Source organism: Aricia agestis, chromosome 7 (assembly GCF_905147365.1).
Source record: "Aricia agestis chromosome 7, ilAriAges1.1, whole genome shotgun sequence".
Taxonomy (NCBI): domain Eukaryota; kingdom Metazoa; phylum Arthropoda; class Insecta; order Lepidoptera; family Lycaenidae; genus Aricia; species Aricia agestis.
Genome location: NC_056412.1, coordinates 16,659,221 through 16,686,136, shown reverse-complemented (window position 1 = coordinate 16,686,136; position 26,916 = coordinate 16,659,221). Strand labels below are relative to the sequence as shown.

The window sequence follows — 26,916 nt, the reverse complement described above, 5'->3', positions numbered from 1 at the left end:
CTCAGTCAGTACAATTTATATTCTTTGTTGTTCTTCTCTCATAAAAATATAAGCTTATGAACACGCGATTTTATACTTAATCTAACTGAAACTTTGTTTTTTCATTTACATAACATATAAACATTTATTAATCAGTCTATAACATAAAAAGGCATCGTTGCGTAGTTTTAGCATACAGTATACTATAGGACAAGGATCACCAATTAGTTTCGCTCGGGGTCCATTTTAAGAAATGAAATAACCTTCGCAGTCCACACATTTCGTAAAAAAATGTATTTATTTACAATATCAATGAGAAAAGTGCCAATTTTTGTTGCTTGTTTGTTAAATTGGTGCAAGTTATTGACATTAAATCTTGGAGAAGTGCATCAGTAAGTCGAAACCAAAATTTATTTTTAACGAAGTTCATTTTCGAGAATGCTTGGTCCGGATGCGGACCGCGGTCCGCCATTTGGTGACCCCTGCTATAGGAACAAACAGTGGGAAGTGACTTTTACACTATGTAGTAAATACAATGTAACAAAAAAAAGGTATAATAGTTTAAGATATTTCTGTTATGTATCTCAACTCTCAGGCACCACCCGTTCCGAATTCCGATTAAGGCGGAAAGCGACCGCGACCGACAAAAATTAAAAAATCAGCCAAGTTTGAGTTGGACTCACGCACGAAGGGTTCCGTACCGTTATAGCGGCAACAGATATCACAGTCACAATCTGTGAAAATTTCAGAAGTCTAGCTATAGCGGTTCTTAAGATACAGCCTGGAGACACACAGTCGGACGGATGGACAGATGGACAGACATCGAAGTCTCAGTAATAGGGTCCCGTTTTTACCCTTTGGGCACGAAAACCCTAATTTTGCTCTACGCCACTACAAAGCAGCGGTGGCATGGATCGCCAGACCAATGTCGGTACAAAATGGACCATATAGGCTATGTCATATTAGAGTGACAGTTTATTTGATTTTTTGTCGGTCTTGGACTCTGATCGCTTGCGGAAAATATCGGAAAGTCATCTTTAGATTATATATTCACTGGGAAAGTAGCAGCATTGAATGGGTTATTTTGACTTCTACGTTTCTATGAGAAATGCTTCAACGTCACGATTTTGTCCATACAATAATTTTAAAAAGACAGCTGACAGAAAACTATTTAGGGGCACATACACACCCTTGAGTTTTATAAAATTGTTTACAAAAAAAGGACTAAGTATGATTTCGTTGATTCGTTTTCTTTATAAATAATCAGACTAGCGAATACCTTTATGACTGTCAAGAGTCCTAAATATTCTAGAATTTCTAGATCGCGTGCTAAGGTTTACTTAACATGAATTTTATGAAACTCGTATTATTGATTTTCATCGAAATTAGTTTAGTCGCATGTCTGTACTTAGCAAAATCTTTGTTTTTATGATTCTCATAACTCCGTCCGTCTCAATTATTATTTGGACGTATGACGAGAAATTGAGTCCAGAAGAGTCAAGACTTGGTGATTCGTCATTCGACATTATTGCAATGTACAGCTCGGAATTAGCTTTGAGTTTTTGACAAAATGTTATCCATACTAATATTATAAATGCGAAAGTGTGTCTGTCTGTCTGTCTGTCTGTCTGTTACCTCTTCACGCTTAAAGCGCTGAACCGATTTCGCTGAAATTTGGCATGGAGATACCTTGAGTCCCGGGAAAGGACATAGGATAGTTTTATCCCGGAAAAATGTACGGTTACGGAGCGATAAACAAAGGCGCAACGGAGTTGCGGGCGTCCTCTAGTACATTATAATATTACTAGCTGTTGCCCGCGATTTCGTCCGCGTTAGCATAGTAGCTCACATCCCAAGTATTATTTATTATAAGTACAAAAATATGCAATGTACAGAATTGACTTTCCTACGATTTTATTGTATATAGATGTTCCGCGCGGCTTTGCTTGCGTAATTTAGGAATTTCGCGAAACCGTACATTTTTTCGCAAAAATGGCCTTGTCCCTTCACGTGGTTTATTCTTCATGTTTGCCAAATAACATAAAAATTGCTCCAGTAGTTCTTAATATAATAAGCAATTTCAAATAATTTCCCCCGTTTTTTCCACATTTTCCTCTATTTATTCGCTACTATTAGTTTTAGCGTAATAAAATATAGCCTATAGCCTTCCTCAATCAATGGGCTATCTAACACTGAAAGAATTTTTCAAATCACACCAGTAGTTCCTGAGATTAGCGCGTTCAAATATGCCCTTTCATATAATTTCCCCCGTTTTTTCCACATTTTCCTCTATTTCTTCGCTACTATTAGTCTTAGCGTGATAGAATATAGCCTATAGCCTTCCTCGATCAATGGGCTATCCAACAGTAAAAGAATTTTTAAAATCGGACCAGTAGTTCCTGAGATTAGCGCGTTCAAACAAACAAACAAACTCTGCAGAATTATAATATTAGTATAGACTAGCTGTTGCCCGCGACTTCGTCCGCGTTAGCATAGTAGACCACGTCCCAAGTATTATTGTACAAAAATATTCAATAAGTATACAGAATTAACCTTCGTTATAATATTTAGATGTTCCGCGCGGCTTCACCCGCGTAATTTAGGAATTTCACGCAACCGTACATTTTTCCGCAAAAAATTGCCTATTCCCCTTCACGTGGTCTATTCTTCATGTTTGCCAAATAACATAAAAATTGCTACAGTACGTTCAAATAAGCCCTTTCAAATAATTTCCCCCATTTTTTTACACATTTTCCTCTATTTCTTCACTCATATTAGTCTTAGAATGATAAAATTTAAGCGTTTTTAAGTTTTTGAAATGAATAAAAAATATATAATAAAAAAGCGTTTTTAAGCTTTTGAAATGAATAAAAAAAAAAAAAAAAAACCTATAGCCCTGTTAGATAAATGGGCTATCTAACACTGAAATAATTTTTCTAATCGGACCAGTAGTTCCTGAGGTTAGCGCGTTCAAATAAGCCCTTTCAAATAATTTCTCCCCGTTTTTTCCACATTTTCCTCTATTTCTTCGCTTTTATTAGTCTTAGCGTGATAAAATAAAGCCTATAGCCTTACTCGATAAATAAGCTGACTAACACTGAAATAGTTTTTTAAATTGGACCAGTAGTTAAAAAAAAATAAAAAAATAATAAAAAATGTTTTATTTCTGAGTAGATTTTAAGAAAATACTTTCAGAATGTTAATATTAGCTACGGTGCCTACCACCGGTTCGGGAACTATCCCGGCGAGAAGAACCGGCGTAAGAAACTCGCACGGGGCCCACTTTTTTTACCAAAAAAAAGTGAGGTAAAAAAATTAATCTTTTAAAATAAAATTTACAATGCTGTAACTTAAAATTATACAATGTCAACATACATACATAGTAAGTCATGTACAATAATGTAGAAGTAGCCTTGTAAGCAGCCATCCTACTCCCAAGATGTGCCATCATTTATGAAAATTTTTGACCTTATAATAGGCTTTGGCACACAAACGCTCTTTGACTACTTTCTTAAATTTATTAATGGAAAGATTTTTAACGTTTTCTGGGATTTTATTGAAAAGGCGTATACATTGACCTTTAAAAGATTTACTGACTTTACTAAGTCTGATCACTGGCAAATCTAGCTTGTACTTATTTCTGGTGTTTCTACAATGAATGTCACCTTTGGCTTTAAATTTACATATATTTTTTCTAACATGTATTACATTATCTAAAATGTATTGAGAAGCTACTGTCAGAATACCAATTTCCTTAAACTTTTCTCTCAAAGATTCAAATGTAGACATTTTGTAAATCGAACGTATAGCTCGCTTCTGCAGCACAAATATAGTATTAATATCGGCAGCGTTTCCCCATAAAAGGATACCATATGACATTCTACTGTGAAAATAGCTAAAGTATACTAATCGTGCAGTGTCTTCGTCAGAAATTTCCCTAATCTTTCTGACTGCATATGCTGCAGAACTGAGTCTATCTGCGAGTTTAGCAATATGAGGACCCCACTGTAATTTACTATCTAGTGTAATACCTAAAAATACAGTAGTGTCCACCAAATTCATTTTCTCATCATTCAATAGTACATTGGTTTGAACTTGCCGTACATTGGGCAAAGTAAACTTTAAACATTTAGTTTTCGTAGAATTCAAAAGTAAATTATTAACATTAAACCAATGTACTATTTTTGAAAGAGTACAGTTTACCTCGTCGTAATTAGACTGTTGTCTCTTCACTTTAAAAATAAGTGAAGTGTCATCAGCAAAAAGTACTATTTCATTATCATTATCCTTAACTATAGTTCCTGAGATTAGCGCGTTCAAATAAACCCTTTCAAATAATTTCCCTCGTTTTTTCCACTCTTTTCTCTATTTCTTAGCTCCTATTAATATTGGCGTGTTAAAATATAGCCTGTAACCTTCCTCAATAAATGGACTATCTAGCACTGAAAGAATTTTTCAAATCGGACCAATAGTTCCTGAGATTAGCGCGTTCAAATAAGCTCTTTTAAATAATTTCCCCCCGTTTTTTCCACATTTTCCTCTATTTCTTCGCTCCTATTAGTTATAGCATAATAAAATATAGCCTATAACCTTCCCAGGTAAATGGGCTATATAACACTGAAATAATTTTTCAAATCGGACCAGTAGTTCCTGAGATTAGCGCGTTCAAACAAACAAACTCTTCCGCTTTATAATATTAAGTATAGATTTTTCCACATTTTCCTCTATTTCTTCGCTCCTATTAGTCTTAGCGTGATAAAATATAGCCTATAGCCTTCCTCAAAAAATGGGCTATCTAACAATGAAATAAATTTTCAAATCGGACCAGTAGTTCCTGAGATTAGCGCGTTCAAACAAACAAACTCTTCCGCTTTATAATATTAAGTATAGATTTTTCCACATTTTCCTCTATTTCTTCGCTCCTATTAGTCTTAGCGTGATAAAATATAGCCTATAGCCTTCCTCGGTAAATGGGCTATCTAACACTGAAAGAATTTTTCAAATAGGACCAGTAGTTCTTGAGATTAGCGCGTTCAAACAAACAAACAAACAAACTCTTCCGCTTTATAATATTAGTATAGACTAGATGATGTCCGCAACTCCGTTGCGCCAAAATTAGTTTATCGCGCGGGAACCGTACATTTTCCGGGATAAAAACTATCCTATGTCCTTTCCCGGGACTCAAAGTATCTCCATTCTCCATACCAAATTTCAGCAAAATCGGTTCAGCGGTTTGAGCGTGAAGAGGTAACAGACAGACAGATAGACAGACAAACGAATAGACAGACAGACACACTTTCGCATTTATAATATTAGTATGGATTTTCCGTTTCGGCTTGTTCGTTCGTCTCGGCTATTTAGATGGAAACAAGATGGTGCTAGTTGGTATACTCGTAGGGGACCTGACATTTGAACTATTGAAACCTCAGGATTTGAATTTTGAATTGATATAATATTATCACTACATATTTTCTTGAAATTGATTAAAAATATTTATTGATATTTAGTTTAATTCAAACTGGCATCTGACCGCGGCTAGTAACATGTTTTTTTTTCTTTTTTTTTCTTTGCGACTTGTTATTATTACTTGAAGCGATTATCTTTCTAATAATAATTAATATCATATGTAGTTGAAAATATATTTATTTAGTTTACCAGTAGCTTTGCCGAACATGAGAAAAATAAAATAAAACTTGCCTATTCCACTCAGCTAAAACAAACCAAAACATTTGCTTTTCCCTTAATGCAGGCGTTTAAAGCTTTTAGATTAAAAATGTGTTTAAAGCAAGAACCTAGTTAAACAATGTTTAACGTTTTAAACTTTTTACTTAAAACTTGTGTAATATGCTTATCTAGACTTTTTTTTGTATTATTTAGCTTAATAGCCTTCGAAAATGCTGGATCAATTTGATGATAATAATTCGCGTAATATTACCTAATAATTATATTAGGTAAGAGCACGAGACTGTCGGGACAAAAGCTACTGTACATCGCGTAAAAGGTACAGTAAAATTTTAATTATAATCATCGTTGTACCTAGACTAAAACATCTTAACTCAATGTGTTAAAATAAATTCTTACAAATTTAGATTTTTGGTACAAAAATGTAAAGTACTACAAGGAAAGACATGAGTTATTTTTTATCGGTGAGAAATATACGATTCCTGTGTGCAACCGAAGTCACGGGGAATAGTAATTAGTTTTCATTAATTCTAATTTAAGAGGAGTCCACACCGCCCTTTTTTCCATACAAACGTTTTGTATGGAAAAAAGTTTCCTCCCTGGAAAATGCTAGTAGAGTTATAATTTTTTTCTTGAATATCTACGGCCTCATGTTTTCTTTTTTTCATAATTTAATTATTAATTAAGATATAAACGTTCAAAAACCCAAAAAAATGGCCAGAATTTCCGCTGTGTTCAAACATCCAGAAAACAGATTCTTTAATTAAAAAAGTACTTAAATCGGTTAAGTTTTGGAGAAGGAATCGGGGGACAACGAATCGTTGATTTTCTGTAGTAATTGTCTCTATCGCGTTCTGCGGTATAGGCTTGAGGTAAGGGAGGGTAAGCTATAGATATTACACGTACTTTTTTTCATTTCTATAGCCCCTGGTGTATCCTCTTAACATTAATAATATATGCGTCTGATTACATGGAAAGTGCATGATGCAATAAAAAAATGCTATTTTAGACATGACCTTTTATACGTAGGGACCGTCGAATTAGTTTTCATTAGTGTGTTCATACAGGGAGAAATGATTGAGAAGTGTTTATGGTGATATCACCATAAACACTTCTCAATCATTTCTCATTTCTGAGAAGTGTTTATGGTGATATCACCATAAACACTTCTCAATCATTTCTCCCTGTATGAACACACTAATGAAAACTAATTCGACGGTCCCTACGTATAGCATTAGCAAAATAGCATTTTTTTAGACATGACCTTTTATACGTAGGGAATTAGTATTTTATATTAGAATTAGTTTTCATTAGTGTGTTCATACAGGGACACACTAATGAAAACTAATTCTAATATTAATATGGGACACTTCTCAATTATTTCTCCCTGTCAGGCTTAAGCCCTTTAGGCTTAGTTTTTCCACGTTTTTCCTTCCCATGTTATGGCGAAATAAATATAATAAATATCTATTATTATTATATTAGTAAAACGTTTGATCGCACTAATTTCTCGAACTGCTGAGCTGATTTTTATGTATTTTGGCACAAGTTATATAAAAATCGGTCGCCTATAGGGTATATCACAGGGAGGGACATAATTATGCTACATATTTTTATGAAAATATGCACAGAGTCACGCGGAATGTCTAGTAAAAATATAAAACGATAACCCCTTCGCTATATATTGTAAAGTACAAAACGAGTGAACTCGTTAATATTATAGCGATAAATCGATACAGAACAACCGTCCTACTGACCGATAGAATCGATATTTCTTATTGTTGTGTGATATTTTTACATAGATAAATAGATGTTGCCCACAACTTGCTCGCCGGAACTTTTAGCAGTAAAACTATCCTAATAATTATGTACTTTCCAGGGCTGAAAGTATCTTCGTACCTGTTCATTTGTTCAGACGCTGATTATATACAAGGTGTAGTAAACTGAGTGATAATACTTTAGGGTGCGTATGTGTTGCTTATACAAGGTGTAACAAAACTAGGTGATAATACCTTAGGGACTGTATAGTGTATATGTCCCGTATATAGAAATCACTGTGAAAGTAGCAGCGCTGAAAGACTTTTTTTTTTCACTTTTGTATGGGGAAACTCGTGACGCTGGGGCGCTTGTCCATACTTTTGTATGGGTAGTGAAAAAAAATTTTTTTTCAGGGCTAAGTACCTTCAAAACGAACTCTATACAGTGTGTAACAAAACTAAGTGATAATACTTTAGGGTGTGTACGTGTTCCTTGTAGAGAGTTCACTGTGAAAGTAGCAGCGCTGAAAGACAAAAATTTTTTTTCACTTTTGTATGGGGAAACTCGTGACGCTCGGGCCCTTGCCCATACAAAAGTGAATTTTTTTTTTCACTTTTGTATGGGCAAGGGCCCGAGCGTCACGAGTTTCCCCATACAAAAGTGAAAAAAAATTTTTGTCTTTCAGCGCTGCTACTTTCACAGTGAACTCTCTACAAGGAACACGTACACACCCTAAAGTATTATCACTTATTTTTGTTACACACTGTATATGGGACCCATATACATCCTAAAGTATAATCACTTAGTTTTGTTACATCCTGTAGACTAATATATACTAATAATTGATAACTTCCATTTTTGAAGCCGGTTAAAAAACCAAACGATTTTAATTAAAATGTAGCTTTTCCCCGCTAACGCTAACATTTTTAAGCTATATACTTTAAAGCTAACATGATAGAATATTCTTAGCAATAGTTCATTGTCATTTAGTATTGCTAAAAAATTTGGATTCATCTGCTTCATAAAAAGTAGCTTGTAAGTGATTTTTGTTTAACTTTTTTCTCATTGTGATTACCGACCCTCATTAGAATTACCTATTAAATTTATTTTATTATTTACTAATCATATAAAGATAAAAATAATAGGTGAATTCGTGTTGCACCACGCATTTGGTGCTATGTGGTTTAACTCGGCTTTGGCCTCTGAGGTTCCTTATCGCGCGTTCGGCGTAAAGGAGGCTAGACCGTGGGCTAGACACGACGATATATTTTGACCTCGACACTTATTTATTAGTACCTGCATGGTAGGGGCAGAGGGCGTTGATAGTATTCTAGTGCGTCAACTAGATGGCGTTTTTATAATGATTTTTTTGAGTGTATACTGTATAATGTATATGCACACAAGTTTTTTGAACATAAGAAATAACTTCGTTCCATTCGGGTGTCCCTTGACACCTCTCAAGTTTTTATTTATGGTTACAGACACAAAGGAGGAATGATCTGCGACGCCTCGTACCATAGCCTGCCTCCGTAGAAAATGTTTCCTTGCGTCTGGCGCACCACAATCTTCTTTTTGATATGGTGAGTAATATCGACATATTGTTTATAAAAATCCGGAGAGTTGGGTTTTCATTTTTTGCTTAGCTAATGGATTTCATAATAGCCTCTCTCTACGTTGGGCCATGATTGCCTTTAAGATTGTGTGTGTCGATAATGGCCAATCATAGACAAAATATATACCTGTCTACAAACGTTGGTCCACGATGGGCCAACGTGGAGAAGTTAGAGAAGAATATTTAACATTTACTCGTATTAAAATGAAATGAGATTGTTTGTTTGTTCGAATTCTTGTGAGATGATAATAATGGGTGTGAACAGAGAGGGATGCTATTTTTCTAGCATTGCATAGAAACTTTGCTCATGATATAAGGGCGTAACTATACTGAGGGATCAGTATTGTTACGCCTTTATTGAAAAATTACCATAACGTCCTTTAATTCATAAAGTCAATTAATTGTCCAACCTTAAACAAACGTAAAAAAAATCTAATTCATCATTGTTTGAACAAAGCTTTAATCTGCCCTTCACATAAGTCATTTGTTATAGCCGCTCGTTTGTAACCAGTGACAGAAGCCTTGAACTTCAGATTAATTCAATTTCTTCAGACACTTTAGTATAAAACTTGAAAATCTATAAAGGCCTTATCACACTGGACTGGACACGCCAATCTTGTAACACTTAGCTGTTTTCGTCGGAGTAAAAATAAAACTAACGCTTTTATGTGTTCGTATAAAAAAGAGAGAGACAAGCTTAACGCCTTATTACACTGTCTGAATCGAAACCTTATAATATGATCACGTGGCCACCGCACAACCCGCGCCAGTGTGATTTCCCCCTAAGAGCGCGTTCAGACGTGCGCGTGTTCTGCGCGTGTTCTGCGCGTGTTCTACTATAGCGTATGGGAAAACACGCGCGCGGCACGCGCTGAACCCGCGTAGAACCAGCGTGCAGGCTGCGCGCGTGTTTTCCCATACGCTATTATAGTAGAACACGCGCAGAGCACGCACACGTCTGAACGTGCCCTAAGGGCCATTATCTATCACTTCTTACAAATAATGACTGAAAATTAGTGACTGAAAACAAACATAAACAAACCAAAATATTACCGAAAAAGTTCTAGAAACACTCAGCGTTCTTATTTTGTACTAGCCGTTGCCCGCGACTTCGTCCGCGTCAACATAGTATAATAACAAAGATGGATAGTCCGCTAACAGATATGAAAAAAGTAAAATATAACCTCCTCCTTTTTGGAAGTCGGTTAAAAAGTAGCCTAAGTTACACCTTACTACATCAGCTATCTACCAAAAAAGGTCCCGGCAAAATAGCTCCAGCCGTTTCAGAGATTAGCCGGAACAAACAGACAGACAGACATACAGACAAAAATTGTAAAAAATGTTGTTTTGGTGTATGTAGCGTATATACATTCATATGCATGTAATAAAAAACGTTTCTTTCAATATTACAAACAGACACTCCAATTTTATTTATATGTATAGAATATAGATGTATAGATTTATAGATTTAGAAATCATACCCCTTTTATCGAAATCGCGAGCAATATTGACTAAAGAAATTGCAATTTTGTAGCAATTCCACTTGTTTGAGTATCGATTAAACATGCATACGATATTAGCCCTAATACACACTAGACAGTCATATACGTCAGGTTGAATTTGGGCCAAGGCGACACCATCGATTGTATATGAAATGCACGCGAACGCTATTTATAGAATAAAAATAATAGAGGCTAAATTACTTGTTGGTTGTCATTACCACGACGCAATTACGTTGCGAAATTAGGAAGATAGTTTTCCCTTTGTCTACATGTTAGGGTTAATTCAGACCGCAACGTGACGCATAGATGCATATTTTCTAAATTTATATGGATTTGTCAGATTCGCAAGACGTCTCAAGCAATTGAAATCTGTCAAATCCATACAATTTTATGCCGCACCTCGCCTCGCCTCGTCACGTTAAGGTCTTAATTGACCCTTAGAGGCCCCATGAGCCATAACGGATAATAATCATTGCCAACAATATTGTAAAGCGAACGATCGTTGTCGATGATGGGCAATCATCGCTGGTAGTCACTTGAATTATTGGTCCATCCATGACCCGCGGTAGGAGTGCCGTATGTGAACAGACTTACTATACTATGCTATAATCAAAGCACCTGCCACTCTAAATACCCTAGACTAGACTTAGCTTTCAAATGACTGACAAAAATGTAGAGAACCAAACTCCAAAAAAAAAATTATTTTCCTTTTAGTTATGTTTCGATTTCGATTCAAAAAAAGAGCATAATTCTCCTTTCTATTTCATTTGAGGACATAATATGAGGAAAATTATAACAATTTCGCGAAAACCATTTCTGGCGATGATTTCCTTGTTATTAAAGTGTCCTAAAACAACGTACTTAATCTATATATTAATACGAGAACGAAAAACTTTGTATCCCTTTTGACGAAAAATGCGTAAACGTAGGTGAATGAAATTTTGCACAGTTATAGTTAATAAGGTGAAGAAGTGCATCGAGCTAATATTATTTTGAAATTATGCTTTTATCATACATTTTTTTTAACAAATAAAACATTACACACACTACAATACACACACATGAGAAATGACAGATTTTTGAATGACAAGCCTATACATACGAATTATACTCTTTTATTTATGGTTGAAGTCTGTTGATAACAAGTTGACAAATTGGAAATGGATTATAGTTTTTTTATTGAATCTTAGCTACTATAATGCTTACACCGCCAGTCTGAGATCACCTGGGTCCCAGAGACAAGAGTTGAAAAAAATTATATGATAACGTCAATATTCTTTTACAAAATATACCTAGGTAGTAGCCCTAATGTCCTTGAAACTAAGGTCGAATTTCGACCATTGGGCGAACTCTAGTTCGTATAAATGCGTAATATTATAACATTGGACGAGGTGGAACGTCCTTTTCAGAAACGTTGAATAGATGTCAGTTCCGAAATATAACCCAGTATTCATATTGTCATGACGTCATGTAGGTACACGAGGCCATATTGCACTGCACACCACTAGTGAGACAAGTGCGAATTATTAAAATGATATCCCAACATAGTCGCAAACTCCAATGCATAGATTAGATATGAAATAAACTTTAATGCATGTAATGCATTGAAGTTTATTTCTTAACTAATTTATAGTTTGACGTACGTACTAGATTCTTAACGTCACGTACCCAGTGTAAAAACACTGGGTTAAATATCGGAACTTACCCCATATGTACGCAGAATATTGTGTTGTTTTAGTGCGTGTTTTTCCTCAATGTGTATTATGTAAGCCTCGACGTATGTTTAGTCTTATATATATTTTCATTGGAAAACAGCAATTAACTAAGTTTGTATGGCCAGCAGAATTGTTTCCGTAGGCCACCATTTGCATTCCAATACTAACAAGCCCGGCAAATGTAAAAAATGTTATTTTGATTAGTTATTACCAATATTACCGTTTAATCGTATAGAACGATAACATATAAAAGAAAAAATCAAAATGTTATTTTAAAAAATTGTGTGAAAAATAGATATTGGCCGATTCTCAGACTTCAAATCCATTCACTTTACGTCCTTATACAGTCAGTATAAGGGAGCTCATGATAGAGGCCCTGCGGGGCTAAAATGGTCACATTTAGCAATTCCTCTCAATCAATTCAGCAAATGAATTGTCAAAACTGTCAAACTGACAAATGTCAAACTAGTACAAAAATACAGAAATAAATTGCAAGCAGAGTTGCATTTTGCGATTTTAGAAAAATTAATCATATTGTGATTCATATCATGATTCTTCAAAGCGACCATTTTAGCCCCGCTGCTCAATAGTCAATTGGCACTTAAAATTGTGTCAGCCGCTTCCAAGCAGTTTGGCAATAATTTTATATAATACGTAGAAATATTTCGCAGATTAGTCTAGTAAACACTCAGATAATAATAATTAGTTGTTTATAATATAAAGTACGAAAGCTGACTAGAATTTATCTAGCTTCACTATACACATCAATTACTATACAAACAAAAGAAGACTTTTAACGTTGAGGGTAGAAAGACGTGAAACGTCTTCTATTGTTTAAGGGTGACCTAAAGGACCTTTCTTATATTCTTCTATACCTTGACCAACGACCTTGGACGCCTCCGTGGTCTAGTGGTATAGAGCGCGGCTCTTGACTTGGAGGTCGTGGGTTCGATTCCCGCGTTGGAAACATATTGTTATTTCCAAGTTTGGTTAGGACAATGCAGGCTGATCACCTGATTGTGTGACAAGTAAGATGATCCATGCGTCGGATGGGCATGTGAAAAGTCGGTCCTGCGCCTGATCTCTCGCCAGTCGTGTCGGTCTTCCGTCCCACTGGGTTATGAGAGTAAAGGAATAGAGAGTGCTCTAATTGTGTACTGCGCACACACTTAAGCACTATAAAATTACTCCTGCGTAGCTGGCCTGGTTTCAATTAAACCGGCCATCGTCACCGAAACCGGTGTGGGAGCTATTACTATATTATACCTTGAGTCACCAAATATTTTTTGGGCTAAGAGTAATTATGAGTATCCTTGCAATAATATTATTAACTTTGGATAATTTGGGTACATAATCCAGAGTTTAAAGGTCGATTTACACGGGTGACTAACGGGTCGATTTTAGTCACCCGGCAAGTCACCAGTCAATAGTAGTATTCACAGCAAGCGATCGCTTGCGACTGAGCATTTGCACGGTCGATTTTAGTCACCAGCCGCACGTGGCCATTGGCCGCACGACTTTGGGGCTTGCGACTTTAGCCGCATGCGGCGTAGTCGAATTGCCATTTACACGGTCGATTTTCGCCGTGCGGCGGAAATCGTGCAGCTTTAGTCACCCGTGTAAATCGGCCATAAGTGCAGACTTTGTTAAGGCAAAAAGAGAATTATTAATTATAATCATATTATTATACTCGAGAAAAAAATATTTATGTATGGTAGAGTTTGCGTTTAGTAGGGTGAACATAAGTTTTACTTTCAGTAGGGCAATAATTATATTTCGTTTAATACACCGACGATAAATTGACGTGGGAGAGCCATGTTTCGGCACGAATGGGCCGGCTCGACCGGAGAAATACCACGGGCTCACAGAAAACCGGCGTGAAATAGCGCTTGCGCTGTGTTTTGCTGAGTGAGTGAGTTTACCGGAGGCCCAATCCCCTACCCTTTTCCCTTCCCTACACTATTCTCTCTTAAAAGGCCGGCAACGCACCTGCAGCTCTTCTGATGCTGCGAGTGTCCATAGGCGATGAAAGTTGCTTTCCATCAGGTGACCCGTTTGTTCCTTTGCCCCCTTATTTCATTAAAAAACCTGAAGGTCTACCATAAAGGTGCATCTCTTTCGGGCATTTTAGATATGCTTAATATAAAAGGGTTTTGAACTTATGGCGTTTATGTCAAAATCATTATTAAATTAATGATAATTGATCATTACGTCTCTATTCTATTTAAAACCTTAGGAGGAGTCCACACCGCCCTTTTTTCCATACAAACGTTATCCCCTGTTTCCTCCCTGGATAATGCTAGTAGAGTTATAATTTTTTTGTCGTCTTTTTTCATAATTTAATTATTAAATAAGATATGAACGTTCAAAAACCCAAAAAAGACCGAATTTTCCGCTGTGTTCAAACGTCCAGAAAACAGATTTGGCTAGATTATACAAAAAAAAGCAAAACATACTAACACAGCTCAAGCCTTTCTTTAATCTTTAATGAAAAAAGTACTAAAATCGGTTAAGTTTTGGAGAAGGAATCAGGGAACAACGAATTGTTGATTTTCTGCAGTTGTCTCTATCGCGTTCTGTGGTATAGGCTTGAGGTAAGGGAGACAGCTATAGATATTACACTTACCTTTTTTCCATTTCTCTAGCCCCTGGTGTATCCTCTTAAGATCATAATATTTTTGTTACTATAATACCAGCTGTCGTCGATTTTAGCACACGCATTATACAGGTGCAAAGGTCACCAATAAAATCGCAATAAAGACCAATACGCTTTATATTATGATAAATGGCAGCGCACCATTTCGGCTAATACATTATTGCAGGTGGCTAAAATAATTACATTATTGTCTATATGTGCTTGAATTACACAAAGATTTCTTATTATGCTTTCAAAAGGGTTTACACGGTCAGTCTGGCATCAGTTCAGTCCATTATAGTATTGGATCCGACCGTAAAATCCTGCAGGAATCGTTTTTTTCGATCAAATATATTTTAAAATAATCTTTAGAACGTATAGAATGGATTAATGTTGGGTTGCCTTGTCAAAAGTAGCCGCAAGTACCTCTAATTAAGTTGAATGTTCATGAGATAAATACATAATTTGCATGTATATTTTTTTTCAGTAAATTTTACATCATTTGAAAGAAAATGACGTGAGAAAATAAGGTATAAATGGTTGCCAGCTCTAAGTCGGCCGCAACCTAGGGTTGCCAGCCCGTAAACAGACATAGTTCTTCATCAAAATTGAAACATCGATTTTTTTAATAATTTTGATACCAAATTAAAGTTTAATGCATATTGTACATGAATATCCATGGTTGCCAGTTGCACGATAGCCGGAAACTGGGGTTGCCATCACTTTTGTATATGACAAAATATGTTCAGGCCTACAATTATTATGACTGGCATTATTTGAGGACGTCGAGAACTCGCAAGATTGCTATTTTTATTTAACTGGCGTTTTATTTTTATGCGTATTGTCCTGTCATTCCTCAATGTCATTCCTTTTTAATTATTCTCTTACTTTTCTATTAAATACACGCAAGTTTGTATTGAAGTGTGATAATTATATCTTAGTATATTCTAATACTATGCTATAATATATTATAGTATAGTATTGGTATAGTTAATGTATGATATTAACTTTATGCTTATTTCCCAATGCGTCCAACGTTGTTCCGAATATTGTGGCGTAACTTCTTAATAATTATTGTACCACCCAAGTAGAATAAGCTAAGTAATAATTTTAAGTGAGATTAATTATTAATAAAGATGCGTCGGAGGAGATAAGTCGTTTTTATTTAATAACTCTACAAGTCCAAACTCTTCAGTATTACGGGCTTTCATTTTGCTCAATTTGAGGTACTTGCGGCTACTTTTAACAAGGCAACCCAACATTAATCCATTCTATACGTTCTAAAGATTATTTTAAAATATATTTGATCGAAAAAAACGATTCATGCAGGATTTTACGGTCGGATCTTAGGATATTAGTTTGGTCAAGAATGATGGCAGAATGATCGTGTAACCGTGTGATTGGCGGATTGATAATTTTTTATGTACTTTTCAGCCATCATTCTGGCGTCAATCTGAGACTGATTGACTGAACTGATGCCAGACTGACCGTGTAACCATAGTCGTGTTTCCTGCATTTTTTCTCTGAGAAGTCTGTATTTTCTTCCTTGAGAAGATCCCAAGGAAAAAATACAGATTTTCTTAATTGTGTCTTAAATCTCTATATATTATTATGGCAATGTCATTTAGAGTACTCAGATTCTTATATCCGTACGTAACTTTAGTATTATTATCATTTCGTAGTAATCCCTACCGTAAAACGATTAATGATCGACTACAGTAATTAATCTTCTTTTTTCTTGCGCGTATTTTCTAGGTAATACAAAGGTCGGAAAGCCTAGATCTTGATTACCTGAGCCCTTGGCCCTGAACCTTATCAGCATGTCACGGGCTCGCCTTCACCTTGCCACTGTCATGGCGCAAATTTTGGCGCAGTCTGCTTCGAGGAAATTGATAAATAAATTACATAATAGCTGCATTGTACCACAGATTAGTTAAGGGCGATCGATGGAAGTATTAATGTTTGTTATGTGATTCCATACTTATATTATAATGAAAAAGTGTGTCTGTCTGTTGTTTTTCACGCCCAAGCCGCTGAACCGATTATTCTGAAATTTGGTATGGAGATACTTTGAGTCCCGGGAAAGGACAAAACATATTATTTATTCCGGAAAAAGTACGGTTCCCGCGCAAAAGACTTTGGCGCAATGGAGTTGTGGACATCATAATAATATGTACTCACTCGGCGTAACTGGGCGGTAGCGGTCATTGACTCCCTGTCAAAAACTTGTCATTTTCTATATAAACCGCGATTGACAATAAGGTGTCAGATGTTATCAATCGCGGCTTTGTATAGAAAATGACAAGTTTTTGACAGGGAGTCAATGACCGCTACAGCCAAGTTACGCCGAGGGAACCTTAGATGACGTCCACAACTCCGTTTGTATCTTTAGTATTACTAGCTATTTGACCGAGCTTTGCTCGGTATTCGATAAAACACGAATAGAATGACATTTTATAAAAATGATTCCTAGCTAGATCGATTTATCGCCCCCGAAACCCTCCTATATTATACTAAATTTCATGAAAATCGTTGGAGCCGATTCCGAGATTCCTATTATATATATACAAGAATTGCTCGTTTAAAGATATAAGATAGTATTATATGCGTGTATACAGGGTGTAACAAAAATAAGTGATAATACTTTAGGGTGTGTACGTGTTCCTTGTAGAGAATTCACTGTGAAAGTAACAGCGCTGAAAGACCAAAAATTTTTTTCACTTTTGTATGGAGAAACTAGTGACGCTGGGGCCCTTGCCCATACAAAACTGAAATTTTTTTTTCGTCTTTCAGAGCTGCTACTTTCACAGTGAACTCTCTACAAGGAACACGTACACACCCTAAAGTATTATCACTTATTTTTGTTACACCCTGTAGAATGCGTAAAAGTAACTTTACTTATAATATTACCTAGATATCAGATATCTTTGTCTTCGTCTGTGTTAAGGCGAGTGTGAGGCATATTTGCCTAGGATTGCCCATTATTGACTTCGTTTGTCGTATAATATAGTCAGCCGCCTCCGTGGTTCAGAGGTTATAGTGCGTGGCTATTGAATCGAAGGTCGTGGGTTGGATTCCCGCGTTGGAAGCATGTTATTTCCAAGTTATCACCTGCATGGTTGTCTGACAAGTAAGATGACCCATGCGTCGGATGGGCATGTAAAAAGTCGGTCCTGCGCCTGAGCCTTGATCTCTCGCCGTGATAAGTGATTAGACTTGCACTAATCACTCACTTTCTAAGTGTCTACACTTACTTTCTCCTGATTACTAATCACCTGCAATAATCACCTGCACTTATTACTAGTCATAGTGAATACAGGCCTTAAAAGAAAAGAAGCGCCATTACAATAAACTTTTGTAGATATGGCCACGCCTTGCGGATACAATAATAATTTTATGTCAGCTTACGAGTTTTATATTGTGACACGCACATAATGGGAGCGCTTTTAAACTCGTAATGGCCGATTTACATAATTCCAACCCAGTGATCCAATGCAGTACTGGGTTGCTACTGAAATAATGAAAAGAACGCACTATCATGCAATTCAGTGCATTCCAATGGCAGTTTAGATTATTATAGTAAAAATCCAGTGCTTAATTGGATTAGTGGATTGGTTATTGGAATAATGTAAACCCGCCATAACAAACTACGACTGACGTCTCAACGGTTGTTGATGTTAATTGTGTTTCAGGCATAAAGTTAATATACCTAACGGAATAGAGCAACAATCTCGAGCTGTCAAACGTAACCGAAATTGGTTTTCATCTGTGTGAAAAATATGTGTACCTACACACTTACACAAGCATGATCGAACATCATTTCTATGAGATTAAATTGTCAACGTGCGGCACGTGCCGACTGGACGTCAAAAAAAGAGTGCTGCTGTCATGTATCACACGTCTCTTTTTATCACGCAGTGTTACTGATACTGACATCTCGCTTGCTCAGGCCTTTGTTTCTCTATTCCGCTAGGTATATTATTAACTTTATGGTTTCAGGGGCCGTACCACGAAACCGTTTTGAGTTGTCATTAGACGTATTATGTAGGCCTACTATACTACGAAACCGTTTTGAGACTCAAACAATCGTACGAGAATGCCGCGTCTTACTCTAATGTTCGGGCCACACTAACGAGAAACGCCGTTAATTATCGCGTTAATTCTAAAACATGTTATAGCATTATCGTCTTTACATGCCACTTATTAAAGGCGATAATGCTATAACATGTTTTAGAATTAACGCGATAATCAACGGCGTTTCTCGTTAGTGTGGCCCGAACATTACAAACGAGAAATGACGTTGTTATATCAAGACGCGGCATTCTCATTCGATTGTTTGAGTTAACGGTTTCGTAGCAGGCCTACAGAATACGTCTACAGTTATTGCAGAGAGCTTTCATGTTTTATCTGTCTCTACAAAATATGAACAAAACTTGCGATTATCTGGCACGATTTCAGACTTTTTGAAAAGTTTCAATGTTTTGTACCTTTATTTAATTTAATTCAAACTTTAGGTGCTATGATTAAGGCCGTACCCTGAGCAAACGACCTTAGCCTGGATACATTTGCCGCGTTAACGAGATCGCACCAAAACCCTATTTTTTTTACTTATCTTACTTCAAAATTGACCTAAAAAAATTTAAAACGGGGAATATGTAGTTTATGATATTGTCGATCTATTGGCGTGTGTTTCAAATTAAAGTAATTTGTAAATACCAAGGAGATGCTGAATGTATGCTTGAATTTTAATAAATTGGCTTTACTTTGGAAGCTTATATCATGAGTATAATAAACGAAAATAGAAAATTTAAAACGAGGAAAGGAATAATCTTCAGTATCTTAACGATACTGAAGATTATTGCTGTGTTTTTGTTATAACTCTGTAGCTTTCAAATTATGAGTTTATAAGGCTCTAAATACGGTAAATTACGGATTCTCCGTAGGGAACGCCCTTAATGATTATTAGCCAAATCGCGGTTAGACCGCTACACCGCGCGTTCAGGTGGACGCATACATAAACCCAGCCTGATTAATCAACTCGTCCTACTAAGACGAGATAATATAAGAGGAGTAGCCATAACAATTAAAAACAACGTTATGACCATTAGCTATGTCCACACTATGCGCTTTTGTCTTCAATTTTCGTCATCTTCTTTCATTCAACTGTCGTTTTGGCGCATTCAATAATTAAATGCGTCAACGAACGCAACGCCTACTGTCATTTTTAAAAACAAAGCGAAAGTTTTGGATACGGTCAGAGGGCATGCGTCGCCGGCATGCCTCACGTTCGCTGTTGACTGCGCTATAACGCATGCCCTTGACGAACAGAAAAAGGCACAGTGTGGACAAAGCTATTATTAAGCAGACAAAGATCGGGTGATCGCTGTTATTTTTTCTCTAAAAGGTTTCAATAAGGATAATCTCAGGATAAGCCATGACAAAAGGCGATTTCAGTTTCCCATTTCCGGCCAAACTCGGCCGGAATACAGAATGACACGTATCTATTTTATCTTCTGATTTATTGATAGGGTTAAAATATGACGGCTGTTCTTTATCTTATCTATATATATAAAAATGGATTTCCAATTCTGTTAGTAACGCTAAAACTCAAAAACGGCTGAACGGATTGGGCAAATTTTAGTCTCAAAATATTCGTAGAGGTCCAGGGAAGGTTTTAAACTTAAAGTGACACGAAGTTCACCGGGACAGCTAGTATTATATAAAATTCTCGTGTCACAATGTTAGGCCACGTACTCCTCCGAAACGGCTTTACTGATTTTAACCAAATTATTATATGCATATTCAGTGGGTCTGAGAATCGGCTACTGGGTACTTATTATATTGATAAGTGCATTTGTTGAATAAATAATTGTAAATTATTACAACTCGAGACTGATGGCGACCATTGTTTGTGCGACGAGATAGCGATGGACGTTGCCATGGTGACATACTTGTTTAGTCACTTCAATAAAATAACATGGGCGAAATACTTTATATGGCAAAGAAACGAATAGCTAGTGTTCTATAAAATATGTAACATAGAGTTACCTTAATGGAAAACGGTGTGTGGAGATCCCATAAACAAGGTGTAACAAAACTAAAAATCTAATAATACTTTAGTATTATTAGATTTTAGAACTGTATAAAGGGGACCTTTATAGAATAAAATATCAGAGCTGAAAGAGTAACTTTTTTGACCGACTTCCAAATACCGAACGTAAACCGACGGTGGTAATACGTTCGGCTGTATCTTGTTTTTTTACTTTTGTAAAAAAAGCGCTAATTTTGTAAATATAAATCGCAAAAAATTTACTTCTACATTGAACTCTATATGAGGGACACATACACACCCTAAAGTATTATCTGGGGGCACGGGAGTGCCCCCGCCAAGATGAGCCAAGCGAGCAAGGGCACTACCTACCTTTTCTCGAAACGTTTCGTCTTATTTTTGAACCCTCGTAACTTTGGTTTGAATAATGCCAGATAGTTGAAATTTTTAAGATATATCTAATGACATGGGCATAGTTATTAAATGTGGAAATTTTGAATATCATAGATATTATACTTTAGATTTTATAGGTGTCCAAAAATCCACAATTTGGTCACTGACTCACCGATCATCAAAACTGTTAGGGTACTTTCTGAAGTCTTAGAAAGCTGAAATTTGGTATGTAACATGATATTAGTACTGAAACAATATAAAAATTATCAAACCCAACTTAACCTATATCCGTACCATTATAGAGCAAAATTAGGCAAAAATTTGTGTTTTTTGTATGGGAGCCCCCTATTTTTTTAATTTTATTTTAATATTATTATTAAATATTAAAATAGATATACAATTAAGGACTTTGAGAAAAATTCAAGTACCTACCTGTTGCCATTATTGATATAGAGCAAAAAAGGCCAAAAAAATCACGTTTGTTGTATGGGAGCCCCCCTTAAATATTAATTTCATTTTGTTTTTAATATTTTTTGTTACAGCGGCAACAGATCCCAGCCATTTTGTTATTCGCCAGGGCTTTGAACTTAATATACAGTAACTAATGATAAATGGCCAGGCCACCGATTTTGACTAATGTGTAGTTTTTAGATTCTCCTCGTGCGGCTGATACATTATAATATTATTATCAAATATTTTGCCGCGCTTTAGTGTAAAATTAAGGTTTTTAGATTTAGGGCTGAGTATGTAAGGTTAGAAACTTGGCTCTACATGAGATCTCACTACTTTTTGACACGACGAACTATAATATTATGTTCTCATCTTGGCAACATTTTTACATGAAAATGTTTTTGGTGAGATCACTTAGTTTTGTTACAACTTACACCTTGTATAGATAGAAATAATTTTAGAGATAGAGGTGGATAATTTTGCCTCCTGTGTTTCATCATTTTTTTATATTACATAAGTCTTTGATAAATAGTGCATAAGTTTTTCAATTTAAATCCATACTAAGACTACGCATATTGCATACTTAGAAGCGAAGCATACTAAGACTATAATATACCGTTTCAGCTAGCCTACATTGAGCAACAATAACGAAAGCTTTTTATCTTTTAATTTTTTTCAAATAAAAATATTGCTATGGTATTCCCTTCGAAAAATAAATACTATAGGCGAGCTAGGTAGGTACTGAGTAAAAGAACTCTCGTACTTTTAGTTAGTAGTCAGACTCGGATCGGCCATACAATTTTGGTTGTTCTAGATTTTTATGATAAACTGACGAAATAATTTGAGCGGTCAAATATGTGAGAGGTATTATCCCATCCTCTATTATTTTTCGATGGTTATTGTCTACAAAGGCTTCTTTCTGTCTCTTTATTGCGTAGGTAGTACGATATTCAATACAAAAACTTTCTATATTAAGATTATAATAATTTCATTTCAGGACGAGAATTTATCAATGAAGCCAAATAAAAAGTAATTTCCTAACTACAAAATTGAAAAGAAATGTTATTCCTTTGTATATTGAAATATTACTTTGAGGTTGAACGTCCCACGTTGGCCCATGATGGACAATTAATACGAACCTGGACAATGTACCATCGAGGAAATTGATTCAAAGGCAGTTGACAGACCCACGCCATTTGGTCGGATCATGTCAATTCAATGTTAATTATAATTGTGATCTGTCGGCTGGGTTTTTATATAATATATAATAATTAATATATAATAATCGAGACTTTAATCCCTTATAAAGCTTACGAAATTTTCGTAACATGGGACCTTTTATAAATAATAATTTATTGGCCAGAGTGAAATGTACAATGATAATATGGTCTTCATAATAAAATACAGGATCATAACCAAATTAATAGTATGCAAAATATGTTATTTATAACTAGTCAAAAAGGTGGAGAAAAGAAGTAGAAGTATAAACTAAATGTCATAATATTATGTCAATTGTCATTAATAGAGAACTGTCAGAAATAAGTACCAACGAAAAATTCTTTACTTCGTAAAAACATTTAAATCATTCTAAAAGCCACTCAGTTAGTTTTCTTTTAAAAGGAATTGAGCATAGTTTTTCTAAATCTTTTGGCAAGTTATTATAGATTTTAATAGCCATAGAATGAGGACTTTTAAGATACGTTGTGCTGCTACGTTTGGGCATGATTAATTTATTAGGATAACGTTGTGATCTATACTATGCAATATTGTTATCCTTGTTTTGTACAAAATATTTTGGATGTTTTTTAACAAAGATGCACATGTCTCTTATGTACATATAAGGCAGCGCAAGTATTTTCAGGTTTTGGAATAAGGGTTTGCAACTTTCAAGCGGCCCTTGAAACTATACGTAAAGATTTCTCCTAAACAACGTCCGGTTGGGGAAACTTGGAACTATTTCCTAATAATGTGTAGGAGAATTCAAATTAATGTAATTATAACGGATTCCGAGACCCTTGTCCAGGGTATACATACCAATGTGTCAAACTTATCACGAACATACGGGCGTTGCTACTATTTAACGCCTCCATGGTCCGGTGGTTTAAAGCGTGGCTCTTGACTCTTGAGTCGGAGGTCGTGGGTTCGATTCCCGCGTTGGAAACATGTTATTTCCAATTACGGTTAGGACAATGCATTGATTGATGATGCATTGTCCTAACCGTAATGATTACCTGATTGTCTGACAAGTAAGATATGATCCATGCGTCAGATGGGCATGTAAAAAGTCGGCCCTGCGCCTGATCTCTCCAGTCGTGTCGGTCTTCCGTCCTACTGGGTTATGAGAGTAAAGGATTAGAGAGTGTTCTTGTGTACTGCGCACACACCTGGGCACTATAAAATTACTCCTGCGTACCTGGCCTTGTTTCAATGAAAGCGACCACCGTCACCGAAATCGGTGTGGGATGCATTATTATTATACTCAGGGCCCGATCCAAGGGATGCGAGCCGGGCATTTGCCCAGAGCGGCGAAAATTCGGGGCAACAAAATAATTCCTAAGTGTAAAGTGATATTTTGGTCCATAATTGTTGTCGCGGTGTGTCGGGGGACCGCCAACAGTGTCTTTTGCATTTTGTATCGCGATGTCACTGATTGTCTCGATTTGGTTCGCTGAAAACTGACTACTAAACTATAATGTTATGTGAAATCAAACATCTACATTAGCGGTCCCCCGACACACTGCGACAACAATTATGGACCAAAATATCACTTTACACTTAGGAATTATTTAAACTTAAAGTCAGTAAATAAAATATATAATTTTCATTACTTTTTAAAGTTTTTTTAAATTTCTTAATTTAATTTTATTTCATGCTTTTTAAACTTGTGTTGGTTAAAATAATTTCTATTAACAGGATCATATTATATCCCAATGAATACCATCTAGGAATGTCCTTTTGGATATGAGTCCAAACATGAAACCTCTACTTTGGGTTCATATAGAGCTCGGCTCCCATAGAATCCAGGTTTTAACGTGGGAGAGCCATGCTTCGGCACGAATGGGCCAGCTCAACCGGAGAAATACCACGTTCTCACAGAAAACCGGCGTGAAACAGCGCTTACGCTGTGTTTCGCCGAGTGAGTGAGTTTACCGGACCCCAATTCCCTTCCCTACCCTCTCCTATTTCCTTCCCTTCCCTTCCCAACCCTCCCCTATTACCCTATTCCCTCTTAAAAGGCCGGCAACCCACCTGCTGCTCTTCTGATGCTGCGAGTGACCATGGGCGACGGCAGTTGCTTTCCATCAAGTGACTCGTTTGCTCGTTTGTCCCCTTATTTCATATTTCATATAAAAGGTGATGCTGCAGCAGCAGCATGCAAAAATTTATTGGTTATCTACGTCTCACTAGTTGTCGCAATTAAAATGAGCCCAAACACGAAACCATTGCTCTAAGTTGGTGAGGATTTGGGTATCCTACTGATTACCAGGTGATGCTGCAGCACCAGGTCAACTTTCCATTAATCACGCGTCATGAACACGTCACGAAACAAAAACAAAAAGTCACGAACTAGAATGCAATAAAGCCCACCAAAAGACTGCAAGTTGCTAATCGGCCCTTCACGAACCAGATGAACCGCGATTTTTCAGCACGGAGCAGGCTGATGATGATGAACTATAGCTAAGAACACTCTCATTTAAGTCAGATTTCAAACAAAAAAAACTAGATTAAAATCGGTCCACCCGTTTGGATGCTACGATGCCACAGACAGACAGACAGACAGACAGACAGACACGTCGAACTTATAACACCCCTCTTTTTGGTCGGGGGTTAAAAAATCTAACGTGGAATATGTAGTTAATGAAATGGTATATCTATTGTCGTGTGTCTCAAATAAACGTAATTTGTAAATACTAATATGCTGAAAGTGTGCTTCAATGTTAATAAATTGGTATTACTTTGGAAGCTAATATCATGAGTATAATAAACAAAAATAGGAAATTAATAACGGGGAAAGGAATGTTGATATACTGATGATTATTACTGTATATTTATTATAACTTTGTAGCTTTCAAATTATGAATTTATAAGGCTTTAAATACGGTAAACTAATGGGACTGTTCCACCAAAGGGCGACATCTTTTTAATTTTTTCCCTAATATTCGTGAACGACTATCCAAACATTGGATGGATATTGATCACTGCGTTTCTCAATTCCTGACCGGTCATGGAAATTTTAAGGCCACACTTTACGGATTTAAACTAGTAGCTTCACCCATGTGCGAGTGCTTGACCGAAGGCAACATGTTTGAACAAACAGCTCATCATGTGCTCTGGGAGTGCAGTCTCTGGCAGGATGAAATAGTCTAAGCAATAAGTTGAGAATGGCGAAATATAGAGGTAAGGGTCATAAAAATACGTGCGATAGCTCATTAGATTCGGGAAGACGTCTAGAAAAATGTATCGGAAGCGTGTATTAGCACACAAAAAATTGCAAAAGTTATAAGCAAATTAGGTTGCAAAAAAGAAATTTTTTGTTAAAAACTCCGAAACTATTAACATTTAAGAAATTAAAAAAAAAACTTAAAGAAGAGGAAATTTCCATAAGAAAATCCCAACTCCCGGACTTCTATCTCTATTATTTAGAATTTTTAACCCCCGACAAAAAAGAGGGGTGTTATAAGTTTGACGTGTCTGTCTGTCGGTCTGTCTGTCTGTCTGTCTGTCTGTCTGTCTGTCTGTCTGTCTGTCTGTCTGTCTGTCTGTCTGTCTGTCTGTCTGTCTGTCTGTCTGTCTGTCTGTCTGTCTGTCTGTCTGTCTGTCTGTGGCATCGTAGCATCCAAACGGGTGGATCGATTTTGATCTAGTTTTTTTTGTTTGAAAGCTGACTTCATTGAGAGTGTTCTTAGCTATAGTTCATCATCACCAGCCTGCTCCGTGCTGAAAAATCGCGGTTCGTCTGGTTCGTGAAGGGCCGATTAGCAACTTGCAGTCGTTTGGTGGGCTTTATTGCATTCTAGTTCGTGAAATTTATGAATATTTACACATTAATGGAAAGTTGACCTGGTGCTGCAGCATCACCTGGTAATCAATAGGATACCCAACTCCTCACCAACTTAGACCAACGGTTTCGTGTTTGGGCT

General features: G+C 36.3%; 1 protein-coding gene across 1 annotated transcript in view; it reads left to right on the top strand.

Moving 5' to 3' along the window:
- LOC121728651 (glycine receptor subunit alpha-1) overlaps nt 1-26,916 on the top strand; it is a 75,881-nt gene that overhangs the window by 7,388 nt on the left and 41,577 nt on the right. Inside the window, exon 2 of the mRNA XM_042116875.1 lies at nt 8,901-8,999. Within this exon, the coding sequence (XP_041972809.1) occupies nt 8,956-8,999 (44 nt within the window). The 5' untranslated portion in view covers nt 8,901-8,955. The remainder of the gene's footprint in view (nt 1-8,900; nt 9,000-26,916) is intronic.